Consider the following 25,406-nt stretch of genomic DNA (forward strand, 5'->3'; position numbering starts at 1 on the left):
TCAAAGACTATTTTGTTACAGCAACAACTCCTTGCTTTTTGATAAATGAAATCCCACACAGCCTCTCCAAAAGAAATTTATCAGTTCCACTTTGCTGAATTCCACTGCACTCTGCTCAGCATTTGCAGCTGGTGATACATCAGTATCCTGGACCTGGGAGATGCAGAAAGCATCATCCGAAAAAACCTTTTGATAAAGGGAAATTCTGTGCTAAAATAAAATTCCAAGGATCAAGTGATATTGCGCGATGGGTTGTAAACTATCTAAAGGTTTTGAATGGGTGCTTGATTGGTCCAATGACTAGTGGCATGTCCCTGGCTTCAGTCCTGGATCCTCCGCCTGTTCATTAACAATCTGCATCAGGGTACAAACAGCGTATGTGGTTATTAAACTGTGTGGCAAAGTCAGAATCTTAGAACAGGTCACATTTTTTTTTTATTCATTCATGGGATGTGGGCATTGCTGGCTAGGCCAACATTTATTGCCCATCCCTAATTGCCCTTGAGAAGGTGGCGGTGAGCTGCCTTCTTGAACCACTGCAGTCCATGTGGGGTAGGTACACCCACAGTGCTGTTAGGAAGGGAGTTCCAGGATTTTGACCCAGCAACAGTGAAGGAACGGCGATATAGTTCCAAGTCAGGATGGTGTGTGACTTGGAGGGGAACTTGCAGGTGGTGGTGCTCCCATGCATTTGCTGCCCTTGTCCTTCTAGTTGGTAGAGGTCGCGGGTTTGGAAGGTGCTGTCTAAGGAGCCTTGGTGCGTTGCTGCAGTGCATCTTGTAGATGGTACACACTGCTGCCAAAGTGTGTCAGTTGTGGAGGGAGTGAATGTTTATGGATGGGGTGCCAATCAAGCGGGCTACTTTGTCCTGGATGGTGTCGAGCTTCTTGAGTGTTGTTGGGGCTGCATCTATCCAGGCAAGTGGAGAGTATTCCATCACACTCCTGACTTGTGCCTTGTAGATGGTGGACAGGCTTTGGGGAGTCAGGAGATGAGTTACTCGCCGCAGGATTCCTAGCCTCTGACCTGCTCTTGTAGCCACGGTATTTATATGGCTACTCCAGTTCAGTTTCTGGTCAATGGCAGCCCCTAGGATGTTGATCGTGGAGGATTCAGCGATGGCAATGCCATTGAATGTCAAGGGGAGATGGTTAGATTCTCTCTTATTGGAGATGGTCATTGCCTGGCACTTGTGTGGCACGAATGTTACTTGTCTCTTATCAGCCCAAGCCTGGATATTGTCCAGGTCTTGCTGCATTTCTACACAGACTGCTTCAGTATCTGAGGAGTCGTGAACGATGCTGAACATTGTGCAATCATCCCTGAACATCCCCACTTCTGACCTGATGATTGAAGGAAGGTCATTGATGAAGCAGCTGAAGATGGTTGGGCCTAGGACACTACCCAAGACACGACACTATAACTGGAATTGGAGGGACTGAGGAAGTGAACTCAAGACTGGAAAATGTTAGGAAGAGTAAGGATAGTGACATCAAACGAGAGAGTTAGAAACCTTTCCAGTTTCATTGAGCTAAAATTAAAATATTAATGAATATCAGTGGCACGTTCACTATTCTAATACAAAGATTACTTTTGGTACTCAGTTTGCAAATACAAACAAGTCTCACTGGTAACCTTTCTCCATGGTGCTGATGCTAAGGTGCCAAGACCAACCCTCAAGCTCCCAGTCGGTGAGTGGCACACAGAGCTGACTGACCTCTTGAACTCATGAGATTTGGCCAAAGTGAAGCTTTTGCGAATGCCCTGGACAATCTGCCAGTGAGTGACAGAGCTGTCTGAAGCAGAAAGATGTGAGTCTTACCGTACTCTATGTCAAACGAAGCAAAGCCGTATCCGGGGTAGTAGGATCCACTCTCCAAATCAGAGAAACACTGCATCCTTTCGTCATGTTTGACAGTCTCACTTGCTATTGTGTCTTCACCATTCATCCAGTTCCACCCACGCATGCACGCATCCAATCGGGGGTTAATCTGCAGGAGAACCAAGCAGATATCAGGGTTAGTCGACAACTGAGAATCATAGCTGGGATCTTATTCCTTACATGGAATCTCCCTCGTTACACCAGTCACTGAAGGTAAGCATGCAGGTGCAACAAGCGGTAAAAAAGGCGAATGGTATGTTGGCCTTCATAGCGAGAGGATTCGAGTACAGGAGCAGGGATGTCTTGCCGCAATTATTCAGGGCCTTGGTGAGACCATATCTGGAGTATTGTGTGCAGATTTGGTCTCCTTATCTGAGGAAGGATGTTCTTGCTATAGAGGGAGTGCAGCGAAGGTTTACCAGACTGATTCCTGGGATGACAGGACTGACATATGAGGAGAGATTGAGTCAGTTAGGATTATATTTGCTGGAGTTCAGAAGAGTGAGGGGGGACCTCATTGAAACCTACAAAATTCTAACAGGACTTGACAGGGTAGATGCAGGTAGGATGTTCCCGATGGTGGAGGAGTCCAGAACCAAGGGCCATAGTCTAAGGACTGATATGAGGAGAAATTTCTTCACCCAGAGAGTGGTGAGCCTGCGGAATTCACTACCACAGAAAGCAGTTGAGGTCAAAACATGGTATGTTTTCAAAAAGGAGTTAGATATAGCTCTAGGGTCTAAAGGGATCAAAGGGTATGGGACAAAAGCGGGAACAGGTTACTGAGTTGGATGTTCAGCCATGATCATAATGAATGGCGAAGCAGGCTTGAAGGGCCGAATGGCCTACTCCTGCTCCTATTTTCTATGTTTCTATGTTAAATCAACAGGGAATTGCACAACAGGAAACCTTTCGGGGGAAGCTCAACTAAATGTGAAAAAGCAAACACCCCCCATGTAGGTTACATGACTCCCCCATAGAACATATGACTTCCCATAGCATATGTGACTCCCCCCACATACTCTGCAAAATGTCTGCGAAACATGGCCCGACAATTGGAATGTCAGGTTTAATGAGGAAAGTTACCAATTTAACAAGCTGTCCATCATTAAACAGGCCTCCAACAGCAATGTCTATCTGAAAATATCCCAGTGTCTCCCGGAACAGACCCGTGGGGATGTTAATATTCATCACCGCCTCTCGTGCAACTTTCACAATTAAGCTGTTTCTTGATTCTTCGACAGAAACCTGAAACAGAAAATATTTAGCACTTTCAGAAATAGCAGATTGAAACATGGTCCACAAATGGGCACAGCCCGCAGAACATGGGCACGGACCGCACAACACGGGCATGGACCGCACAACACGGGCACGGACCGCACAGCCCGAATAGCAGGGGCATGATACCACAAACAGCAATGTGATAATGATCAGAAAGTCAATTTTATTGATGTTGGTCGAGGGGAAAATATTGGTCAGGAAATCAGGGAGAACTCCCCTTCTCTTCAAAATAGTACCATGGGATCTTTTACATCCATCTGAGAGGGCAGAGATCCAAAATACAGCACAGCTGACAATACAGAACTCCCTCAGTACTGACCCTCCGACAGTGCAGCACTCCCTCAATATTGACCCTCTGACAGTGCAGCACTCCCTCAGGACTGCCCCTCCGACAGTGCAGCATTCCCTCAGTACTGACCCTCCGACAGTGCAGCACTCCATCAGTACTGACTCTCCGACAGTGCAGCGCTCCCTCAGTACTGCCTCTCTGACAGTGCAGCGTTCCCTCAGTACTGACCCTCCTCAGTGCTGCACTCCCTCAGTACTGTTCCTCCGACAGTGCAGCGCTCCCTCAGTACTGCCGCTCCGACAGCGCAGCACTCCTCTCAGTACTGACCCTCCGACAGTACAGCGCTCCCTCAGTACTCACCCTCTGACAGTGCAGCACTCCCTCAGTACTGACCCTCTGACAGTGCAGCACTCCCTCAGTACTGACCCTCTGACAGTGCAGCACTCCCTCAGTATCGACCCTCCTCAGTGCAGTGCTCCCTCAGTACTGACCCTCCTCAGTACAGTGCTCCCTCAGTACTCACCCTGACAGTGCAGCGCTCCCTCAGTACTGACCCTCTGACAGTGCAGCACTCCCTCAGTACTGACCCTCCTCAGTGCAGCGCTCCCTCAGTACTGACCCTTCGACAGTGCAGCGCTCCCTCAGTACTGACCCTCTGACAGTGCAGCACTCCCTCAGTACTGACCCTCTGACAGTGCAGCGCTCCCTCAGTACTGACCCTCCGACAGTACAGCGCTCCCTCAGTACTCACCCTCTGACAGTGCAGCGCTCCCTCAGTGCTGACCCTCTGACAGTGCAGCACTCCCTCAGTACTCACCCTCTGACAGTGCAGCACTCCCTCAGTACTGACCCTCCTCAGTGCAGCGCTCCCTCAGTACTGACCCCCAGAGAGTGCAGCACTCCCTCAGTACTGACCCTCTGACAGTGCAGCACTCCCTCAGTACTGACCCTCCTCAGTGCAGCGCTCCCTCAGTACTGACCCTCCGACAGTACAGCGCTCCCTCAGTACTCACCCTCTGACAGTGCAGCGCTCCCTCAGTACTGACTCTCCGACAGTGCAGCGCTCCCTCAGTACTGACCCTCCGACAGTACAGCGCTCCCTCAGTACTCACCCTCTGACAGTGCAGCACTCCCTCAGTACTGATCCTCCGACAGTGCAGCACTCCCTCAGTACTGCCACTCCGACAGTGCAGCACTCCCTCAGTACTGACCCTCCGACAGTGCAGCACTCCCTCAGTACTGACTCTCTGACAGTGCAGCACTCCCTCAGTACTGACCCTCCTCAGTGCAGCGCTCCCTCAGTACTCACCCTCTGACAGTGCAGCGCTCCCTCAGTACTGACTCTCCAACAGTGCAGCACTCCCTCAGTACTGTCCCTCCGACAGTGCAGCACTCCCTCAGTACTGACCCTCCGACAGTGCAGCACTCCCTCAGTACTGACCCTCCTCAGTGCAGCGCTCCCTCAGTACTCACCCTCTGACAGTGCAGCGCTCCCTCAGTACTGACCCTCCGACAGTGCGGCACTCCCTCAGTAGTGACCCCCCGACAGTGTGGCACTCCCTCAGTACTGCTTTGAACCCAAAATATTTGACTCAGAGGCGAAATGCTTACAACCGAGCCATGGCTGACACCTAACAATTAAACACAAAAGGTTTTCTTCCAGGCTTCCACTCTTTAAAAAGTTGAAGCAAAATGCTATCATGGTTGGCAACGTACCGTGTGCCATTGGCCATCGTTTAGGAATGGGCCTCCACTGGTAACTCCCGCTGTGACCTCGTTGGTGTTGCTATACTGGACCTGGAGCTTCCCATTGTGCAGGCCCAGCATGATCCAGGTGCTGTTTTGCTGGCGTCCAGCCTGGAATATTGTGCCCTCAATGTCAAACGTTCGAATGTCAAATTCCACTGAAAGGCTGTCCATTAAAAAAACAACCAATCATTCCACAAGGATTAACGCTTGCATAGACTGCTGTGTAACACTGTTACAGTTAACATCACAACTCTGGTTGGATGTATTCCCGGAAGTTGCATCACATGACTGCCTACCTCCAACCGCCCTCCCCCACACTCCTGCCATTGGTTGCCTGGCATGTCTATCCTTGTGATGCCCCGCCTTCCTTCCAGCCCATTGGAAAGCCAACATTCTTCATGACCCAATCAGATGATTCTTGACTGTCAGTCAAACAGTCTTTCCCTCCCCATCTCCAATATTTTTATAACTAGCAAGAAAGATCATGCATTTGTATAGCACCTGCAACACAGTAATGCATTCCAAGCCGTTTCACAGGGCTATCAGTCAGAAACTGACATCGAGCCACGAAAGCAGGTATTCGGACAGGTACCAAAAGCTTGGTCAAAGAGGGAGGTTTTAAGGAGCGTCTTCAAGGAGGAGAGAGAGGTGGAGAGGTTTAAGGGGGGAATTCCGGAGCTCAGGGACCAGGCAGCTGAAGGCACGGCCGCCAATGGTGGAGTGATTAAAATCGGGGATGCTCAAGAGGCCGGAATTCAATGAGCACAGAGATCTCAGAGTATCGTGGGAGATTACAGAGTTAGGGAGGAGCGAGGCCATGGAGGAATTTGAAAACTAAGATGAGAATTTTACAATTGAACCTTTGCCAGAGCAGAAGCCAATGGGAGGTCAGTGAGCACAGGGGTGAGGGGTGAACAGGACTTGGTGTGAGTTAGGACACGGGCAGCAGAGTTTTGGATGAGCACAGGTTTATTGGTTCAAGTTGAAGACTGAGATTGATAAACTTTTGTCATTAAGGATATTGAAATGGAGTTGAGGTACAGATCAGCTATGATCTAATTGAATGGTGGAACAAACGCGAGGGGCTGAATGGCCTCCTCCTGCTCCAATGCTCAAATCTTGCATTGCGTTATTTCTGGAGCAGACTGATCATTTGAAAAGATCAAAGACATAAAGTGCTACCAAATATTCTAGAGTCTTGCCCAGTGGGAACTGACCCAGGACTGACAACCGCATACAATTGAGGACCTAGAAGAACCAGCACATGCTTTGGCTACATCTCATTAGTGAGCACTCGGACTCAAGCCCATCCCTGCCCAGTGAAAGGGCAGTATTCTCACTCCATGTGCCAGGAGGGCCCCACACGGGAATTCAAAACAAACTGAAGAACAACATAGTTTAGGAAACAAAATAGTTTCATAACTATTTCAAAAGACTTATTCAACGAGTTTCGATTTTGAATAAGAAAGCAATTTATATACATTTTTCTGTTTGTAATACATTTGCATGTTCTGTTCAAACCTCACAAAACTGGGCTTAACAAATTGCAACACAATTCACTCGACTTTAATGGGAGGAAATTTAGGGGTGATGGAGCACACACCCTAATAAACAGAACAAAAGAATTTGCATTTATATCGCACCTTTCATGACCTCTGCAGTCAATAGAGTTTGGCCTATACTTTCTGTCGCAATCTCTTGGTGCCACAGACAAATTCCACTATCGCCTGCAGACAGCTTTACAATTCTCCCAACAGACACAGTAGGAACGGGCAGAGGCCATTCAGCCCCTCAAATCTGTTCTGCCATTCAGACAGATCATGGCTGGTCTGGACCTCAACTCCAGAATCCTCAATGTCTTTACCTAACAAAAATCAATTTCAGTTTTAAAAGTTGACCTTCAGCCTCAACTGCCTTTTGGGGGAGAGAGTTCCAGATTTCCACTCCCTTTGTGTGAAGAAGTGCTTCCTCACATCACCCCTGAACGGCCTGGCTCTAATTTTAAGGTTTTGCCCCCTTGTTCTGGACTCCCCCCACCAGCGAAATTTCTGATTTAACAATGTCTCACCTGGTTTTCTGTTTTCTTTTGAAGTTAAAATGCATCACAGCAGTCCCTTTGAAGAATCTTCCCAGATACAGGGAACCTTCATTTTTCACAGTGTTCAGTGAGACACAAGGCATAATAGGCTGAAACGTGGAGACACTAAACTGATGCTCTGCTTTAGAGAAAAAGTCTTACGGCAACTTTGATTAAGTAGCAAATATTTTAAACCACTTGTTTTTGTCAAAACATTACAGAATCTGTGTGTTCCAATAAATATCTCTTTACAGTTTTTGTTCCTATAATTTCAAACCCATAACACACAGCACCTACTGTTCTTTGTACCTTTACAGGCTATTTACTGTTGGATAAATATTAAGAATCTGTTTCCCCTCCATGGAGATTTAGCCCTCAAAGGAACATGTACATCAAAGGTCTCACATTCCCCTGTGAGCCTGACCTGCAGCCACAAGAACCCCCCTACTTCCACTCCCATTTGTTTGTCCAAACTACACTACCACACTGTCGAGCTTCTTGAGTGTTGTTGGAGCTGCACCCATCCAGGCAAGTGGAGAGTATTCCATCACACTCCTGACTTGTGCCTTGTAGATGGTGGACAGGCTTTGGGGGGTCAGGAGGTGAGTTACTCGCCACTAGATTCCTAGCCTCTGACCTGCTCTTGTAGCCACATTATTTATATGGCTGGTCCAGTTCAGTTTCTAGTCAATGGTAACCCCCAAGATGTTGGTTGTGGGGGATTCAGTGATGATAATGCCATTAAACATGAAGGGAGGTGCTTAGAGTCTCTCTTGTTGGAGATGGTCATTGCCTGGCACCAGTGTGGCACAAATGTTACTTGTCACTTATCAGCCCAAGCCTGAATATTGTCCAGGTCTTGCTGCATTTCTACACAGACTGCTTCCGTATCTGAGGAGTTGCAAATGGAGCTGAAGATTGCTAAAATACACTTATTAAATATCAACATAATAATGACAAAACACAGCATCAGATGGTCTCATTCACTTCTTGTTACCCTTAAGGAGACTGAGAGCAAACACAGGTGCAAGGGTCTTACTGTACATCTCTGTAAGTCTGCCGCCAGCTTTAAGTCTTGTTTTCCATCACAATAGCAGGTATATCGACCAGGAGTATTAACACAGTCTCCCGCACAGATATTGTCTTCACATTCATCTACATCTGAGCAGCAGAACAAAGATTCAATGTCATCTAAGAAATATTGCAAAATTAAAAATATACACGCAAACCTTGCGTCTCACAAATGTAAAAGACTTGCATTTCTATAGCACCATTCACAAGCACAAGACATCCCAAAGTGCTTTACAGCCAATGAAGTACTTCTGAAGTATAGTCACTGTCATAATGTAGGAAACGTAGCAGCCAATGTGTGCACAGTTAGATTCCACACAAAGCAATGTGATAAATGACCAGATAATCTGTTCTAGTGATGTTGGTTGAGGGATCTCAGCTGGTCTTCTTTGAGATAGTGCCATGGGATCTATTATGTCTACCTGACAGGGTAGATGGAGCCTTGGGTGTAACATTTCATATTAAAGACAGCACCTCTGACAGTGCAACACTCCCTCAGTACTGCACTCGGAGTGTCATTGCACTGAGGGACTTCTGCAGTGATGTCATGGGGCTGAGATGATTGGTTTCCAACAACCACAACAATCTTCCTTTATGCTAGGTATGACTCCAACCAGTGGAGAGCTCTTCTCCAGATCTGTTAGTTGTGGGATCGCTTCGTTCCATCTCTAGCTCCTCATTGAACCAGGGTTTATAACCTACTTTGGTGGTGATGGAGGAGTGAGGGAGATTTTGGGCATTGATTGCGGTTGAATACAATTCTACTGCAGTGCCTCATGGATGCCCATTTTTGAGCTGTTAGATATATATACTTAATCTATTCCACTTCACAGTAGGAGTTTCACAAGACTTGATGGGGAGTGTTCTCAGTGTGACATTTCTTACATACAAAGAGTAGTGGAAATTTGGAACTCACTCCCTCAACAGGTTTATTGAGGGGACTGAGTTGGATAGATTTCCGTTGGGTAAGGTCAGAAGATGAAATTGCAATACAAATCAGTCATGATCTAACTGGAGCAGAACAGGCTCGAGGGGCTGAATGGCCTCCTCCATTGTGTTCAATAATGGTTGCATAATCAGGTCAGGAACCATCAAAGGGGTTCTAACCCCCTCCCCTCAATTAAACCCTCCAACTGCCACAATAAAGTCTGACAAATTAATTACATTTTATGCACTTGGGTTCCCTCCAAGCAGTTCATTTGAGAGTAATTTCCACAACTTGGCAAAGCCCAAGCAGGAGAGAAGCTCTGGGGGATGTTTAAAGGGGGTGAAAGGTTATTGGGGGTAGGCAGGCATGTGGAGTTGAGGTTACAATCAGATCAGCCATGATCTTATCAAATGGCGGAGCAGGCTCGAGGGGCCGAGTGGCCTACTCCTGCTCCTAATTCATATATGCATATGGATGGAAACCCACTGGCTGTTGTACTTGTGGTCCCTAAGGTTCACTAGCTGCAAACATCACATGTAGAAATCACCCCAAAGGCCACTCTCCTTATAGAAATCATACAAAAGAGGCCATTCAGCCCATCGTGTCTGTGCCAGTCAACAAACAGCTACCCAGCTAATTCCCACCTTCTTGCACCAGGTCTACAGCCCGGCAGGTCACGGCTCTTTAAGTAGACACCCAAGTACTTTCTAAATGTGGTGAGAGTTTCTGCTTCTACCACCCTTTCAGGCAGTGAGTTCCAGGTCCCTCCCACCCTCTGGGTGAAAGAATCTTCTTATATTCTATGCCTCAGCTAATAAAGGAAAGCATGCCCATGTGTCTTCTTAACCACCTTATTAACCTGTCCTGCTTCCTTTAAGAATCTGTGGGCACACACTCCAAGGTCCCTCTATTCCTCCAAAGTACTCTGTATCCTCCCATTTACTGTCGATTCCCTTGCCTAGTTGCACCTTCCCAAATGCATTACCTCACACTTCTCCAGATTGAATTCCATTTTCCACTTTTCTGCCCAATTGACCAGACCATCTATATCATCCTGCTTTTATTAAAGCTTTCCTCTTCACTGTCAACTACACAGCCAATTTTTGAATCATTTGCAAACTTCTTAATCATCCCCCCTACATTTGAGTCAATGTCATTAATATAAACTAGAAAAAGCAAGGGACCACGTACTGAGCTCTGCAGAACCCCATTGGAAACAGTCTTCCAGTCACAACAACAATTGTCAATCCTTACCCTTTACTCCCTGACACTGAGCCAATTTTGGATCCAATTTGCCACTTTCCCTTGTATCCCAAGGGTTTTTACTTTTTTGACCAGCCTATCATGTGGGACCTTGCCAAAAGCCTTGCTAAAATCCATGTAGACCACATCCACCGCACTCCCTCATCAACCCTACTTGTCACCTCCTCAAAAAATTCCATGGAGTTAGTCAGACATGCCCTTCCCTTAACAAATCCATGCTAACCTTCTTTGATTAATCTAGGCCTTTCCAAATGAAGGTTTATACTGTCCCTCAGAATGGATATCAATAATTCGCCTAAGTAAAGCTAACTGGCCTATAATTATTCGAATTATTACTTCCTCTCTTTTTGGCAGTCCTCCAATCCTCCGACACCACTCCCGTAGCCTCTGCAATTTCCTCCCTTGTTTCTTTTAACAACCTGGGATATATTTCATCCAGGCCTCGTGATTTATCTACTTTCAAAGATGTCGAACACTTTAATACTGCCTCTCTTACAATGTTTATCCCATCCAATATTTCACACTCTTCCTTCTTAACTTCTTCTTTGGGCCTCCTTATCTCGAGAGACAATGGATATGCGCCTGGAGGTGGTCAGTGGTTTGTGAAGCAGCGCCTGGAGTGGCTATAAAGGTCAATTCTGGAGTGACAGGCTCTTCTACAGGTGCTGCAGCGAAATTTGTTTGTCGGGGCTGTTGCACAGTTGGCTCTCCCCTTGCGCCTCTGTCTTTTTTCCTGCCAACTACTAAGTCTCTTCGACTCGCCACAATTTAGCCCTGTCTTTATGGCTGCCCGCCAGCTCTGGCGAATGCTGGCAACTGACTCCCACGACTTGTGATCAATGTCACACGATTTCATGTCGCGTTTGCAGACGTCTTTATAGCGGAGACACGGACGGCCGGTGGGTCTGATACCAGTGGCGAGCTCGCTGTACAATGTATCTTTGGGGATCCTGCCATCTTCCATGCGGCTCACATGGCCAAGCCACGGCAGCGAGGCCTGGACAACGTATGCCAGCCAAGAGCGACGTCTCAATTCATTCCATCTTCGCTGCCTTCGGAGAATACTTGGCATCAGGTGGCAGGACTTCTTAACTACAACATAATCATTAACCCCCTGCTTTGTGAAGACAGCTGCAAAGTGTTCTTTAAGAATCTTACCCAATCCTCCACCTGCACACATATAGGTTACCTTTTTGGTCCCTAATAGGCCTTACTCTTTCCTTAGTTACCCTCTTGCTCTTTACATACCTATTAAACATCTTTGGATTTTACTTGCTTTCCTAATTCCCCTTTTGTTTTCACCCCGACAGTTTTCTTCCTGCTTCCTGCAGCTCTTAGTGTCTGACATAAGCTTCCCTTTTTTTGCTTTATCATACCCGCTTTGTCATCCAGGGGCTCTAGATTGGGCTGTCCCACCCTTTTACTTTGTGGGAACATGTTTACCCTGAACCCCTTGAATCTCCTTCTTGGATGCCTCCCGTGGCTCTGACACTCTGCTCTGTTTCCACTCCAAGAATCTAAAGCCCTCCCTCTTGTGCTGTCTCGCCAACCACACATTCATCCGCTCTATCTTCCTATTTCTGTACTCATTAGCACGTGGCACTGGGAGTAATCTGGAGATTACTACTTTAGAAGTCATGCTTCATAATCTCTTTCCTAACTCCTTAAAATCAGCCTGCAGGACCTCAACCCTTTTTTTGTCTATGTCACAGGTACCATTATGACCCATGACCTCTGGCTGTTCACCCTCCACCCTTCACAGTGCTCTGTAGCCGCTCGGTGATATTCTTGACCCTGGAACCAGGGAGGCAACATACCATTGTGGAATCATGTCTACTGCCACAGAAACACGTGCCCGCTCCCCGAACTATGGAATCCCCTCCAACTATCTCTCTCTTCACCCGTCCTTGGCTTCTGGCCTCTTAAGCATCCCTGATTTCCATAGTTGCCTAGACCCTAAACTCTGGAATTCCCTCCCAGAGTTTAAAAAGGGTGTGAGGGATAGGCCAAATAATTATAGTCTGATCTATCAGTCTGGGTAAATTATTAGAATCAATTCAGAGGGACAGGATAAACTGTCACTTGGAAAGGCACAGATTAATCAGGGATAGTCAGCATGGATTTGTTAAGGGAAGATCATGTTTTACTAACTTAGTTGAGTTTTTGAAGAAGTAACAAGGAGGATTGATGAGGATACTGCAGTGGATGTGGTCTACATGGATTTTAGTAAGGCATTTGACAAGATCCGACATGGCAGACTGGTCAGTAAAATGAAAACCCATGGGATACAGGGGAATGTGGCAGGTTGGATCCAGTTACAGGAAACAAAGGGTAATAGTTGACAGATGTTTTTGCGAATGAAAAGCGGTTTCCAGTGGTGTTCCACAGGGCTCAGTGTTGGGTTCCTTGCTGTTAGTGATATATATTAATGATTTGGACTTAAATATGGGAGGCATGATTGGGAAATTTGCAAATGACACAAAAATTGGCCGTGCAGTTGATAGTGAGGAGGAAAGCCCTGGACTTCAGAAAGATATCAATGGTTTGGTTGAGTGGGTGGAAAAGTGGCAAATGGAATTCAATCCGGAGAAGTGTGACGTAATGTATTTGGGGAGGGCAAATAAAGTGAGGGAATACACAATAAACGGAGGGATATTGAGAAGGATAGAAGAAGTGAGAGACCTTGGAGTGCATGTCAACAGGTCCCTGAAAGTGGCAGGACAGGTAGATAGAGTGGTGACAAAGGCATATGGAATGATTTCCTTTATTGGCTGAGGTATAGAATACAAAAGCAAGGATGTAATGCTGGAACTGTATAAAATGCTGGTTAGGCCACAGCTGGAGTATTGCGTACAGTTCTGGTCACCACATTACAAAAAGGACATAATTGCAGTGGAGAGAGTACAGAGGAGATTTACAAGAATGTTGCCAGGGCTTGAAAGTTGCAGCTATGAGGAAAGATTGGATCAGCTAAATTGTTTTCCTCAGAACAGAGGAGGCTGACGGGTGACTTAATTGAGGTGTACAAAATTATGAGGGGCCTAGATAAAGTAGACAGGAAGGACCTGTTTCCCCTCGCGGAGAGGTCAATTACCAGGGGCACAGATTTAAGGTGATTGGTAGAAGGATTAGAGGGGAGATGAGGAAAAACTTTTTCACCTAGAGGGTGGTGGGTGTCTGGAATTCACGGCCCATATCGGTGGTGGAGGCAGAAACCCTCAACTCATTGAAAAGGTACCCGGACCTGCAGCTGAAGTGCTGTAACCTGCAAGGCTACGGACCAGGTGCTGGAAGGTGGGATTAGATTGGGCGGCTAGCTTTTTCGGCCAGCGCAGGCACGATGGGCTGAATGGCCTCCTTCTGCGCTGTAATTTTTCTATGGTTCTAAACCTCTCCGTCTCTCTCTCCGCCTTTAAGATGCTCATTAAAACCGACCTCTTTGACCAAGCTTTAGGTCACCTGCCTTAATATCTCCTTTTGTGGTTCGGTGTCAATTTTTTTTTGATAATCACTCCTGTGAAGCACCTTGGGACGTTCTACTACATTAATGGTGCGATATAAATATAAGTTGTTGTTGCTGTTGGAATCCTGCCACTATCTTCATCCCCTACAATGAGAGAATCATTCCAATTGAGACCATTAAGGGTCTCCCAGGCAAAAGGATGGTCAGGTATCAGGTCCTCACGCCAGTGTAGAGATTACCTTGACAAGACTTTGATGAAAAGTTGTATTTGTATCCAAGATCACATGTGCATTTGTAAGAACCCAATGTGTTTTCACACTGCGCTGATCCACAAAGCTCAGGATCCAACGCACATTCATCAATGTCTGGAAATTAAAATTAATTTATTAGATTTACAACTTATAAAGTTATCAATTGAATTGATCTCATTTTTAAAATACATGAAACTGCTAAACTATAAGAATTGACTACGGTTAAAATACAACAGACAGTGATTCTGGTCACCTATCCTAATGTCTCAACACTCAATATCCCAAAGGCATTCCACACTTGTGACAGGTAGGCTCTCCAATAACTTAACGCTGACTGTACACCTTCCAAACACACAAACTCCACCACCTAGAAAGACAAGGGCAGCAGATGCATGGGAGCAGGTGATGTTCCATGCATCTGCTGCCCTTGTCCTTCTAGTTGGTAGAGGTTGCGGGTTTGGAAGGTGCTGTCGAAGGAGCCTTGGTGAGTTGCTGCAGTGCATCTTGTAGATGGTACACACTGCTGCCACTGTGCGTCAGTGGTGGAGGGAGTGAATGTTTGTGGATGGTGTGCCAATCAAGCGGGCTGCTTTGTCCTGGATGGTGTCGAGCTTCTTGAGTGTTGTTGGAGCTGCACCCATCCAGGCAAGTGGAGAGTATGGTAATAGCACTGTGGTAGCACCTTCACCATATGGCCTGCAGCACCATCTTCTCAAGGACAATCAGGTTTGGGCAATAACGCTGGCCTTCTAAGTGACCTCCATATCCCAGGATTGAAGGATAGAAACTCAGGCACACACCAGCTGTGATAGTTTTTGCCCTATTTTGTGTTCACTGCCCAGTTTCCCCATCCAAAAATATTCATGGATCAGAAACCACGGATGTGAACGTCCAAATTGCTGAATCAGCAATGCTGCCCCTCTTCCCCTGGAACACAAACTCGGAGGAATCTGCCCCTTAAGCTCTTGATGCCCATCTCACCTCGGCATCGTCGATTATCTGGCTGCTTGTTGTACCCATTTTTGCACATGCACTGGTAACTCCCCTTCGTGTTTGAGCAGATGTGCTCACAGCCACCATTCCTCAACTGGCACTCATTAATATCTGGAGAGTGGAGAAAGGTCACAGTGATAACTAGCAGAATCAATTGGAGTGCTGGGCTGGTATATACCCCAGTGGGAGGCAGGGGAAGGGCGAGAAGGAGAAGGGATAAGAGGGAGGGGAAGGGGGAGACGAAGGTAAAAGAGGAGTGAGGGGAGGTGGGGAAGAGGAGGGAAGGAGGAGGTAGAGGAGGAGGAAGAGGATGAAAGGGGCAGGGATAGAGGGATGGAGAGGGAGAAAAGTAGAGAGTCACAGAGCTGGATTTTAAGGTCCCCCTTGAGGTGAGGTCGAAGGCCATGGGTGGGGGGGGGGGGGGGGGGGGGAGGCCCATAGAATCGCAACGAGTGGCAGAGAGTCCTTTGCTGCTCCGTCACCAAGCGATCTTGCCGGGGGTGGGATAGGCCAATGAAGGCCTTCCTGTCTGGAGGCCAATTGAAACTCTTAAATGGCCTATTAAGAGCCACTTAAGAGCCTATTCCTGCTGCCGCAGGGATCTAACCAGCAGCGGCGGTGGCCGGGGGGAGGAGGGGTGGGGGCGTGCCTCCGCCACAAGGGGATAGCACCTTTTAAAACAAGCAGCACATCGTGCGGGCTTGGGGAAGGGAGGGCACTGGCCAGGAAACAATGCACTTCCCAGGAACCCCCTCCCCTTGGGCTTTATGACCTCCCCCCAAACCCCCTCTCTGGGGCCTTTCAGACTGGTCTGGTAACCTTGCCACATTTATGTGAGGTCTGAGGTTCCAGCGCTGGGCCTGTAATACTGGCAGTGGCCGCCGCTCTCAGTGGCGCTGCCGATGCTGTAGAGCTGCCAGCCCTGTGATTGGCCGGCAGCTCTTAGAGGCAGAATCCCCGTCTTTAAAGGGCCGGAGATCCCGGTCCGGGATGCTTAACCTGCAAAACCCAGCTTCTTGAACCCAACCTTGTAAATAAAATCCTCCATCCCTGGAGGTCTGGTAAATCTCCCCTGCAATCTCTCAAGGACCCTCACATCCGTCCTAAAGTGTGGGACCAGAACTGGATGCAATACTCATCCTCTATCCTATCCACAACCCAATCCGGTAGCCAACCTCCAGCATATCCAATATCCTATCCTATACCAATCCAGTATCCTATCCTCCAGCCTATCTTTTACCCTATCCAGTATCCTATCCTCGAACTATCCAGTATCCTATCCTCTACCTATCCAGTATTCTATCCTCTACCTATCCAGTATCCTATCCTCAACCTATCCAGTAACCTATCCTATACCTATCCAGTATCCTATCCTCTACCTATCCAGTATCCTATCCTCAACCTATCCAGTATCCTATCCTCAACCTATCCAGTATCCTATCCTCTACCTATCCAGTAACCTATCCTATACCTATCCAGTATCCTATCCTCTACCTATCCAGTATCCTATCCTCAACCTATCCAGTATCCTATCCTCAACCTATCCAGTATCCTATCCTCTACCTATCCAGTATCCTATCCTCAACCTATCCAGTATCCTATCCTCTAACTATCCAGTATCCTATCCTCTACCTATCCAGTATCCTATTCTCTACCTATCCAGTATCCTATCCAGTATCCTATCCTCTATCTATCCAGTATCCTATCCTCTACCTATCCAGTATCCTATTCTCTACCTATCCAGTATCCTATCCAGTATCCTATCCTCTACCTATCCAGTATCCTATCTTCAACCTATCCAGTATCCTATCCTCAACCTATCCAGTATCCTATCCTCCACCTATCCAGTATCCTATCCAGTATCCTATCCTCTACCTATCCAGTATCCTATCCTCTACCTATCCAGTATCCTATCCTCTACCTATCCAGTATCCTATTCTCTACCTATCCAGTATCCTATCCAGTATCCTATCCTCTACCTATCCAGTATCCTATCCTCTACCTATCCAGTATCCTATTCTCAACCTATCCAGTATCCTATCCTCGACCTATCCAGTATCCTATCCTCGACCTATCCAGTATCCTATCCTCTCCCTATCCAGTATCCTATCCTCTCCCTATCAAGTATCCTATTCTCTACCTATGCACTAGCCTATCCAGTATCCTATCCTCTACCTATCCAGTATCCTATCCTCTACCTATCCAGTATCCTATCCTCTAACTATCCAGTATCCTATCCACTAGCCTATCCAGTATCCTATCCTCAACCTATCCAGTATCCTATCCTCTACCTATCCACTAGCCTATCCAGTATCCTATCCTGAACCTATCCGCCAGCCTATCCAGTATCCTATCCTCAACCTATCCAGTATCCTACCCTCAACCTATCCAGTGTCCTATCCTCTACCTATCCAGTATCCAATCCTCAACCTATCCAGTATCCTATCCAGTATCCTATCCTCTACCTATCCAGTATCCTATCTTCAACCTATCCAGTATCCTATCCTCAACCTATCCAGTATCCTATCCTCCACCTATCCAGTATCCTATCCAGTATCCTATCCTCTACCTATCCAGTATCCTATCCTCTACCTATCCAGTATCCTATCCTCTACCTATCCAGTATCCTATTCTCTACCTATCCAGTATCCTATCCAGTATCCTATCCTCTACCTATCCAGTATCCTATCCTCTACCTATCCAGTATCCTATTCTCAACCTATCCAGTATCCTATCCTCGACCTATCCAGTATCCTATCCTCGACCTATCCAGTATCGTATCCTCTCCCTATCCAGTATCCTATCCTCTCCCTATCAAGTATCCTATTCTCTACCTATGCACTAGCCTATCCAGTATCCTATCCTCTACCTATCCAGTATCCTATCCTCTACCTATCCAGTATCCTATCCTCTAACTATCCAGTATCCTATCCACTAGCCTATCCAGTATCCTATCCTCAACCTATCCAGTATCCTATCCTCTACCTATCCACTAGCCTATCCAGTATCCTATCCTGAACCTATCCGCCAGCCTATCCAGTATCCCATCCTCAACCTATCCAGTGTCCTATCCTCTACCTATCCAGTATCCAATCCTCAACCTATCCAGTATCCTATCCGAAACCTATCCAGTATCCTATCCTCGACCTATCCAGTATCCTATCCTCTACCTATCCAGTATCCTATCCAGTATCCTATCCTCTACCTATCCAGTATCCTATCCTATACCTATCCAGTATCCTATCCTCTACCTATCCAGTATCCTATCCAGTATCCTATCCTCTACCTATCCAGTATCCTATCCTCTACCTATCCAGTATCCTATCCTCTACCTATCCAGTATCGTTTCCAGTATCCTATCCACTGCCTATCCAGCATCCTATCCAGTATCCTATCCAATATCCTATCCGATACCTATCCAGTATCCTATCCTCTACTTATCCAGTATCCTATCCTCTACCAATCCAGTATCCTATTCTCTATGTATCCAGTATCCTATCCAATATCCTATCCTATACCTATCCAGTATCCTATCCTCTACCTATCCAGTATCCTATCCTATACCTATCCAGTATACAATCCAATATCCTTTCCTATACCTATCCAGGATCCTATCCTCTACCTATCCAGTATCCTATCCTCTACCTATCCAGTATCCTATCCTCTACCTATCCAGTATCCTTTCCTCTACCTATCCAGTATCCTATCCTCGACCTATCCAGTATCCTATCCTCGACCTATCCAGTATCCTATCCACTAGCCTATCCAGTATCCTATCCAGTAGCCTATCCAGTATCCTATCCTCAACCTATCCAGTATCCCATCCTCAACCTATCCAGTATCCTATCCGCCAGCCTATCCAGTATCCTATCCTCTACCTATCCAGTATCCTATCCACTAGCCAATCCAGTATCCTCTCCTGAACCTATCCAGTATCCTATGCTCAACCTATCCAGTATCCTATCCTCTACCTATCCACTAGCCTATCCAGTATCCTATCGTCTACCTATCCAGTATCCGATCCGCCAGCCTATCCAGTATCCTATCCTCTACCTATCCACTAGCCTATCCAGTATCCTATCATCTACCTATCCAGTATCCGATCCGCCAGCCTATCCAGTATCCTATCCACGAGCCTATCCAGTATCCTACCCTCAACCTATCCAGTGTCCTATCCTCAACCTATATAGTGTCCTTTCCTCGACCTATCCAGTATCCTATCCTCAACCTATCCAGTATCCTATCCTCTAACGATCCAGTATCCTATCCAGTATCCTATCCTCTACCTATCCAGTATCCTATCCCCTACATATCCAGTATCCTATCCAGTATCCTATCCTCTACCTATCCAGTATCCTATCCAGTATCCTATCCTCAACCTATCCAGTATCCTATCCTCTAACGATCCAGTATCCTATCCAGTATCCTATCCTCTACCTATCCAGTATCCTATCCCCTACATATCCAGTATCCTATCCAGTATCCTATCCTCTACCTATCCAGTATCCTATCCAGTATCCTAACCTCTACCTATCCAGTATCCTATCCAGTATCATATCCTCTACCTATCCAGTATCCTATCCAGTATCCTATCCTCTACCTATCCAGTATCCTATCCTCAACCTATCCAGTAACCTATCCTATACCTATCCAGTATCCTATCCTCTACCTATCCAGTATCCTATCCTCAACCTATCCAGTATCCTATCCTCAACCTATCCAGTATCCTATCCTCTACCTATCCAGTAACCTATCCTATACCTATCCAGTATCCTATCCTCTACCTATCCAGTATCCTATCCTCAACCTATCCAGTATCCTATCCTCAACCTATCCAGTATCCTATCCTCTACCTATCCAGTATCCTATCCTCAACCTATCCAGTATCCTATCCTCTAACTATCCAGTATCCTATCCTCTACCTATCCAGTATCCTATTCTCTACCTATCCAGTATCCTATCCAGTATCCTATCCTCTATCTATCCAGTATCCTATCCTCTACCTATCCAGTATCCTATTCTCTACCTATCCAGTATCCTATCCAGTATCCTATCCTCTACCTATCCAGTATCCTATCTTCAACCTATCCAGTATCCTATCCTCAACCTATCCAGTATCCTATCCTCCACCTATCCAGTATCCTATCCAGTATCCTATCCTCTACCTATCCAGTATCCTATCCTCTACCTATCCAGTATCCTATCCTCTACCTATCCAGTATCCTATTCTCTACCTATCCAGTATCCTATCCAGTACCCTATCCTCTACCTATCCAGTATCCTATCCTCTACCTATCCAGTATCCTATTCTCAACCTATCCAGTATCCTATCCTCGACCTATCCAGTATCCTATCCTCGACCTATCCAGTATCCTATCCTCTCCCTATCCAGTATCCTATCCTCTCCCTATCAAGTATCCTATTCTCTACCTATGCACTAGCCTATCCAGTATCCTATCCTCTACCTATCCAGTATCCTATCCTCTACCTATCCAGTATCCTATCCTCTAACTATCCAGTATCCTATCCACTAGCCTATCCAGTATCCTATCCTCAACCTATCCAGTATCCTATCCTCTACCTATCCACTAGCCTATCCAGTATCCTATCCTGAACCTATCCGCCAGCCTATCCAGTATCCTATCCTCAACCTATCCAGTATCCTACCCTCAACCTATCCAGTGTCCTATCCTCTACCTATCCAGTATCCAATCCTCAACCTATCCAGTATCCTATCCAGTATCCTATCCTCTACCTATCCAGTATCCTATCTTCAACCTATCCAGTATCCTATCCTCAACCTATCCAGTATCCTATCCTCCACCTATCCAGTATCCTATCCAGTATCCTATCCTCTACCTATCCAGTATCCTATCCTCTACCTATCCAGTATCCTATCCTCTACCTATCCAGTATCCTATTCTCTACCTATCCAGTATCCTATCCAGTATCCTATCCTCTACCTATCCAGTATCCTATCCTCTACCTATCCAGTATCCTATTCTCAACCTATCCAGTATCCTATCCTCGACCTATCCAGTATCCTATCCTCGACCTATCCAGTATCGTATCCTCTCCCTATCCAGTATCCTATCCTCTCCCTATCAAGTATCCTATTCTCTACCTATGCACTAGCCTATCCAGTATCCTATCCTCTACCTATCCAGTATCCTATCCTCTACCTATCCAGTATCCTATCCTCTAACTATCCAGTATCCTATCCACTAGCCTATCCAGTATCCTATCCTCAACCTATCCAGTATCCTATCCTCTACCTATCCACTAGCCTATCCAGTATCCTATCCTGAACCTATCCGCCAGCCTATCCAGTATCCCATCCTCAACCTATCCAGTGTCCTATCCTCTACCTATCCAGTATCCAATCCTCAACCTATCCAGTATCCTATCCGAAACCTATCCAGTATCCTATCCTCGACCTATCCAGTATCCTATCCTCTACCTATCCAGTATCCTATCCAGTATCCTATCCTCTACCTATCCAGTATCCTATCCTATACCTATCCAGTATCCTATCCTCTACCTATCCAGTATCCTATCCAGTATCCTATCCTCTACCTATCCAGTATCCTATCCTCTACCTATCCAGTATCCTATCCTCTACCTATCCAGTATCGTTTCCAGTATCCTATCCACTGCCTATCCAGCATCCTATCCAGTATCCTATCCAATATCCTATCCGATACCTATCCAGTATCCTATCCTCTACTTATCCAGTATCCTATCCTCTACCAATCCAGTATCCTATTCTCTATGTATCCAGTATCCTATCCAATATCCTATCCTATACCTATCCAGTATCCTATCCTCTACCTATCCAGTATCCTATCCTATACCTATCCAGTATACAATCCAATATCCTTTCCTATACCTATCCAGGATCCTATCCTATACCTATCCAGTATCCTATCCTCTACCTATCCAGTATCCTATCCTCTACCTATCCAGTATCCTATCCTCTACCTATCCAGTATCCTTTCCTCTACCTATCCAGTATCCTATCCTCGACCTATCCAGTATCCTATCCTCGACCTATCCAGTATCCTATCCACTAGCCTATCCAGTATCCTATCCAGTAGCCTATCCAGTATCCTATCCTCAACCTATCCAGTATCCCATCCTCAACCTATCCAGTATCCTATCCGCCAGCCTATCCACTAGCCTATCCAGTATCCTATCCAGTATCCTATCCACTAGCCAATCCAGTATCCTCTCCTGAACCTATCCAGTATCCAATGCTCAACCTATCCAGTATCCTATCCTCTACCTATCCACTAGCCTATCCAGTATCCTATCGTCTACCTATCCAGTATCCGATCCGCCAGCCTATCCAGTATCCTATCCTCTACCTATCCACTAGCCTATCCAGTATCCTATCATCTACCTATCCAGTATCCGATCCGCCAGCCTATCCAGTATCCTATCCACGAGCCTATCCAGTATCCTACCCTCAACCTATCCAGTGTCCTATCCTCAACCTATATAGTGTCCTTTCCTCGACCTATCCAGTATCCTATCCTCAACCTATCCAGTATCCTATCCTCTAACGATCCAGTATCCTATCCAGTATCCTATCCTCTACCTATCCAGTATCCTATCCCCTACATATCCAGTATCCTATCCAGTATCCTATCCTCTACCTATCCAGTATCCTATCCAGTATCCTATCCTCAACCTATCCAGTATCCTATCCTCTAACGATCCAGTATCCTATCCAGTATCCTATCCTCTACCTATCCAGTATCCTATCCCCTACATATCCAGTATCCTATCCAGTATCCTATCCTCTACCTATCCAGTATCCTATCCAGTATCCTAACCTCTACCTATCCAGTATCCTATCCAGTATCATATCCTCTACCTATCCAGTATCCTATCCAGTATCCTATCCTCTACCTATCCAGTGTCCTATCCTCTACCTATCCAGTATCCTATCCTCAACCTATCCAGTGTCCTATCCTCTAGCCTATCCAGTATCCAATCCTCAACCTGTCCAGTATCCTATCCTCTACCTATCCACTAGCCTATCCAGTATCCTATCCTCTACCCATCCAGTATCCTATCCGCCAGCCTATCCAGTATCCTATCCTCTACCTATCCGGTATCCTATCCACTAGCCTATCCAGTATCCCTTCCTCAACCTATCCAGTGTCCTATCCTCTAGCCTATCCAGTATCCAATCCTCAACCTATCCAGTATCCTATCCTCAACCTATCCAGTGTCCTATCCTCTACCTATCCAGTATCTTATCCTCAACCTATCCAGTATCCAATCCTCAACCTATCCAGTATCCTATCCTCGACTTATCCAGTATCCTATCCTCTCCCTATCCAGTATCCTATCCTCTACCTATCCAGTATCCTATCCTATACCAATCCAGTATCCTATCCTCTACTTATCCAGTATCCTATCCTATACCTATCCAGTACCCTATCCAGTATCCTATCCTCTACCTATCCAGTATCCTATCCAGTATCCTATCCTCGACCTATCCAGTATCCTATCCTCTACCTGTCCAGTATCCTATCCAGTCTCCTATCCTCTACCTATCCAGTATCCTATCCAGTATCCTATCCTCTACCTATCCAGTGTCCTATCCTCTACCTATCCAGTATCCTCTCCTCAACCTATCCAGTATCCTATCCTCCACCTATCCAGCATCCTATTCTCGACCTATCCAGTCTCCTATCCTGTACTTATCCAGTATCCTATCCTATACCTATCCAGTATCCTATCCTATACCTATCCTGTATCCTATCCTCTACCTGTCCAGTATCCTATCTTATACCTATCCAGTATCCTATCCAGTATCCTATCCTATACCAATCCAGTATCCTATCCTCTACCTATCCAGTATCCTATCCTCGACTTATCCAGTATCCTATCCAGTATCCTATCCTCTACCTATCCAGTATCCTATCCTCTACATATCCAGTATCCTATCCAGTATCCTATCCTTGACCTATCCAGTATCCTATCCAGTATCCTATCCTCTACCTATCCAGTATCCTATCCTCTACCTATCCAGTATCCTATCCAGTATCCTATCCTCTACCTATCCAGTATCCTATCCTCTACCTATTCAGTTTCCTATCCTCTACCTATCCAGTATCCTATCCTATAGCTATCCAGTATCCTATCCAGTATCCTATCCTCTACCTATCCAGTATCCTATCCAATATCCGATCCTATACCTATCCAGTATCCTATCCTCTACCTATCCAGTATCCTATCCTCTACCTATCCAGTATCCTATCCTCTACATATCCAGTATCCTATCCAGAATCCTATCCTCTACCTATTCAGTATCCTATCCTCTACCTATCCAGTATCCTATCCTCGACATATCCAGTATCCTTTCCTCTACCTATCCAGTATCCTATCCTCTACCTATCCAGTATCCTATCCTGTACCGATCCAGTATCCTATCCTCTACCTATCCAGTATCCTATCCTCTACCTATCCAGTATCCTATCCTCTACCTATGCTGTATCCTATCGTCTACCTATCCAGTATCCTATCCTATACCTATCCAGTATCCTATCCTCTACCTATCAGGTATCCTAACCTCGACCTATCCAGTATCCTATCCTCGACCTATCCAGTATCCTATCCACTAGCCTATCCAGTATCCTATCCACTAGCCTATCCAGTATCCTATCCTCAACCTATCCAGTATCCTATCCTCTACCTATCCACTAGCCTATCCAGTATCCTATCCTGAACCTATCCAGTATCCTATCCGCCAGCCTATCCAGTATCCTATCCTCAACCTATCCAGTATCCTACCCTCAACCTATCCAGTGTCCTATCCTGAACCGATCCAGTATCCTATCCACTAGCCTATCCAGTATCCTATCCTCAAAATATCCAGAGTCCTATCCTCCAGCCTATCCAGTATCCTATCCTCAACCTATCCAGTATCCCATCCTCAACCTATCCAGTGTCCTATCCTCTACCTATCCAGTATCCAATCCTCAACCTATCCAGTATCCTATCCGAAACCTATCCAGTATCCTATCCTCGACCTATCCAGTATCCTATCCTCTACCTATCCAGTATCCTATCCAGTATCCTATCCTCTACCTATCCAGTATCCTATCCTATACCTATCCAGTATCCTATCCTCTACCTATCCAG

The 25,406-nt window shown here is 46.2% G+C and overlaps 1 protein-coding gene across 2 annotated transcripts in view; it reads right to left on the bottom strand.

The window, feature by feature from the left end:
- LOC137371495 (growth arrest-specific protein 6-like) overlaps positions 1 to 25,406 on the bottom strand; it is a 191,719-nt gene that overhangs the window by 9,247 nt on the left and 157,066 nt on the right. For both annotated transcript variants that reach the window (XM_068034183.1, XM_068034184.1), the window contains 7 exons: positions 15,237 to 15,359; positions 14,244 to 14,369; positions 8,319 to 8,440; positions 7,271 to 7,389; positions 5,170 to 5,365; positions 2,970 to 3,131; positions 1,824 to 1,992 (listed from right to left, as the gene is read on the bottom strand). In XM_068034183.1, coding sequence (XP_067890284.1) covers positions 1,824 to 1,992; positions 2,970 to 3,131; positions 5,170 to 5,365; positions 7,271 to 7,389; positions 8,319 to 8,440; positions 14,244 to 14,369; positions 15,237 to 15,359 — 1,017 coding nt within the window. The remainder of the gene's footprint in view (positions 1 to 1,823; positions 1,993 to 2,969; positions 3,132 to 5,169; positions 5,366 to 7,270; positions 7,390 to 8,318; positions 8,441 to 14,243; positions 14,370 to 15,236; positions 15,360 to 25,406) is intronic.

The sequence above is a fragment of the Heterodontus francisci genome, chromosome 6 (genome assembly GCF_036365525.1).
Source record: "Heterodontus francisci isolate sHetFra1 chromosome 6, sHetFra1.hap1, whole genome shotgun sequence".
Lineage (NCBI taxonomy): Eukaryota > Metazoa > Chordata > Chondrichthyes > Heterodontiformes > Heterodontidae > Heterodontus > Heterodontus francisci.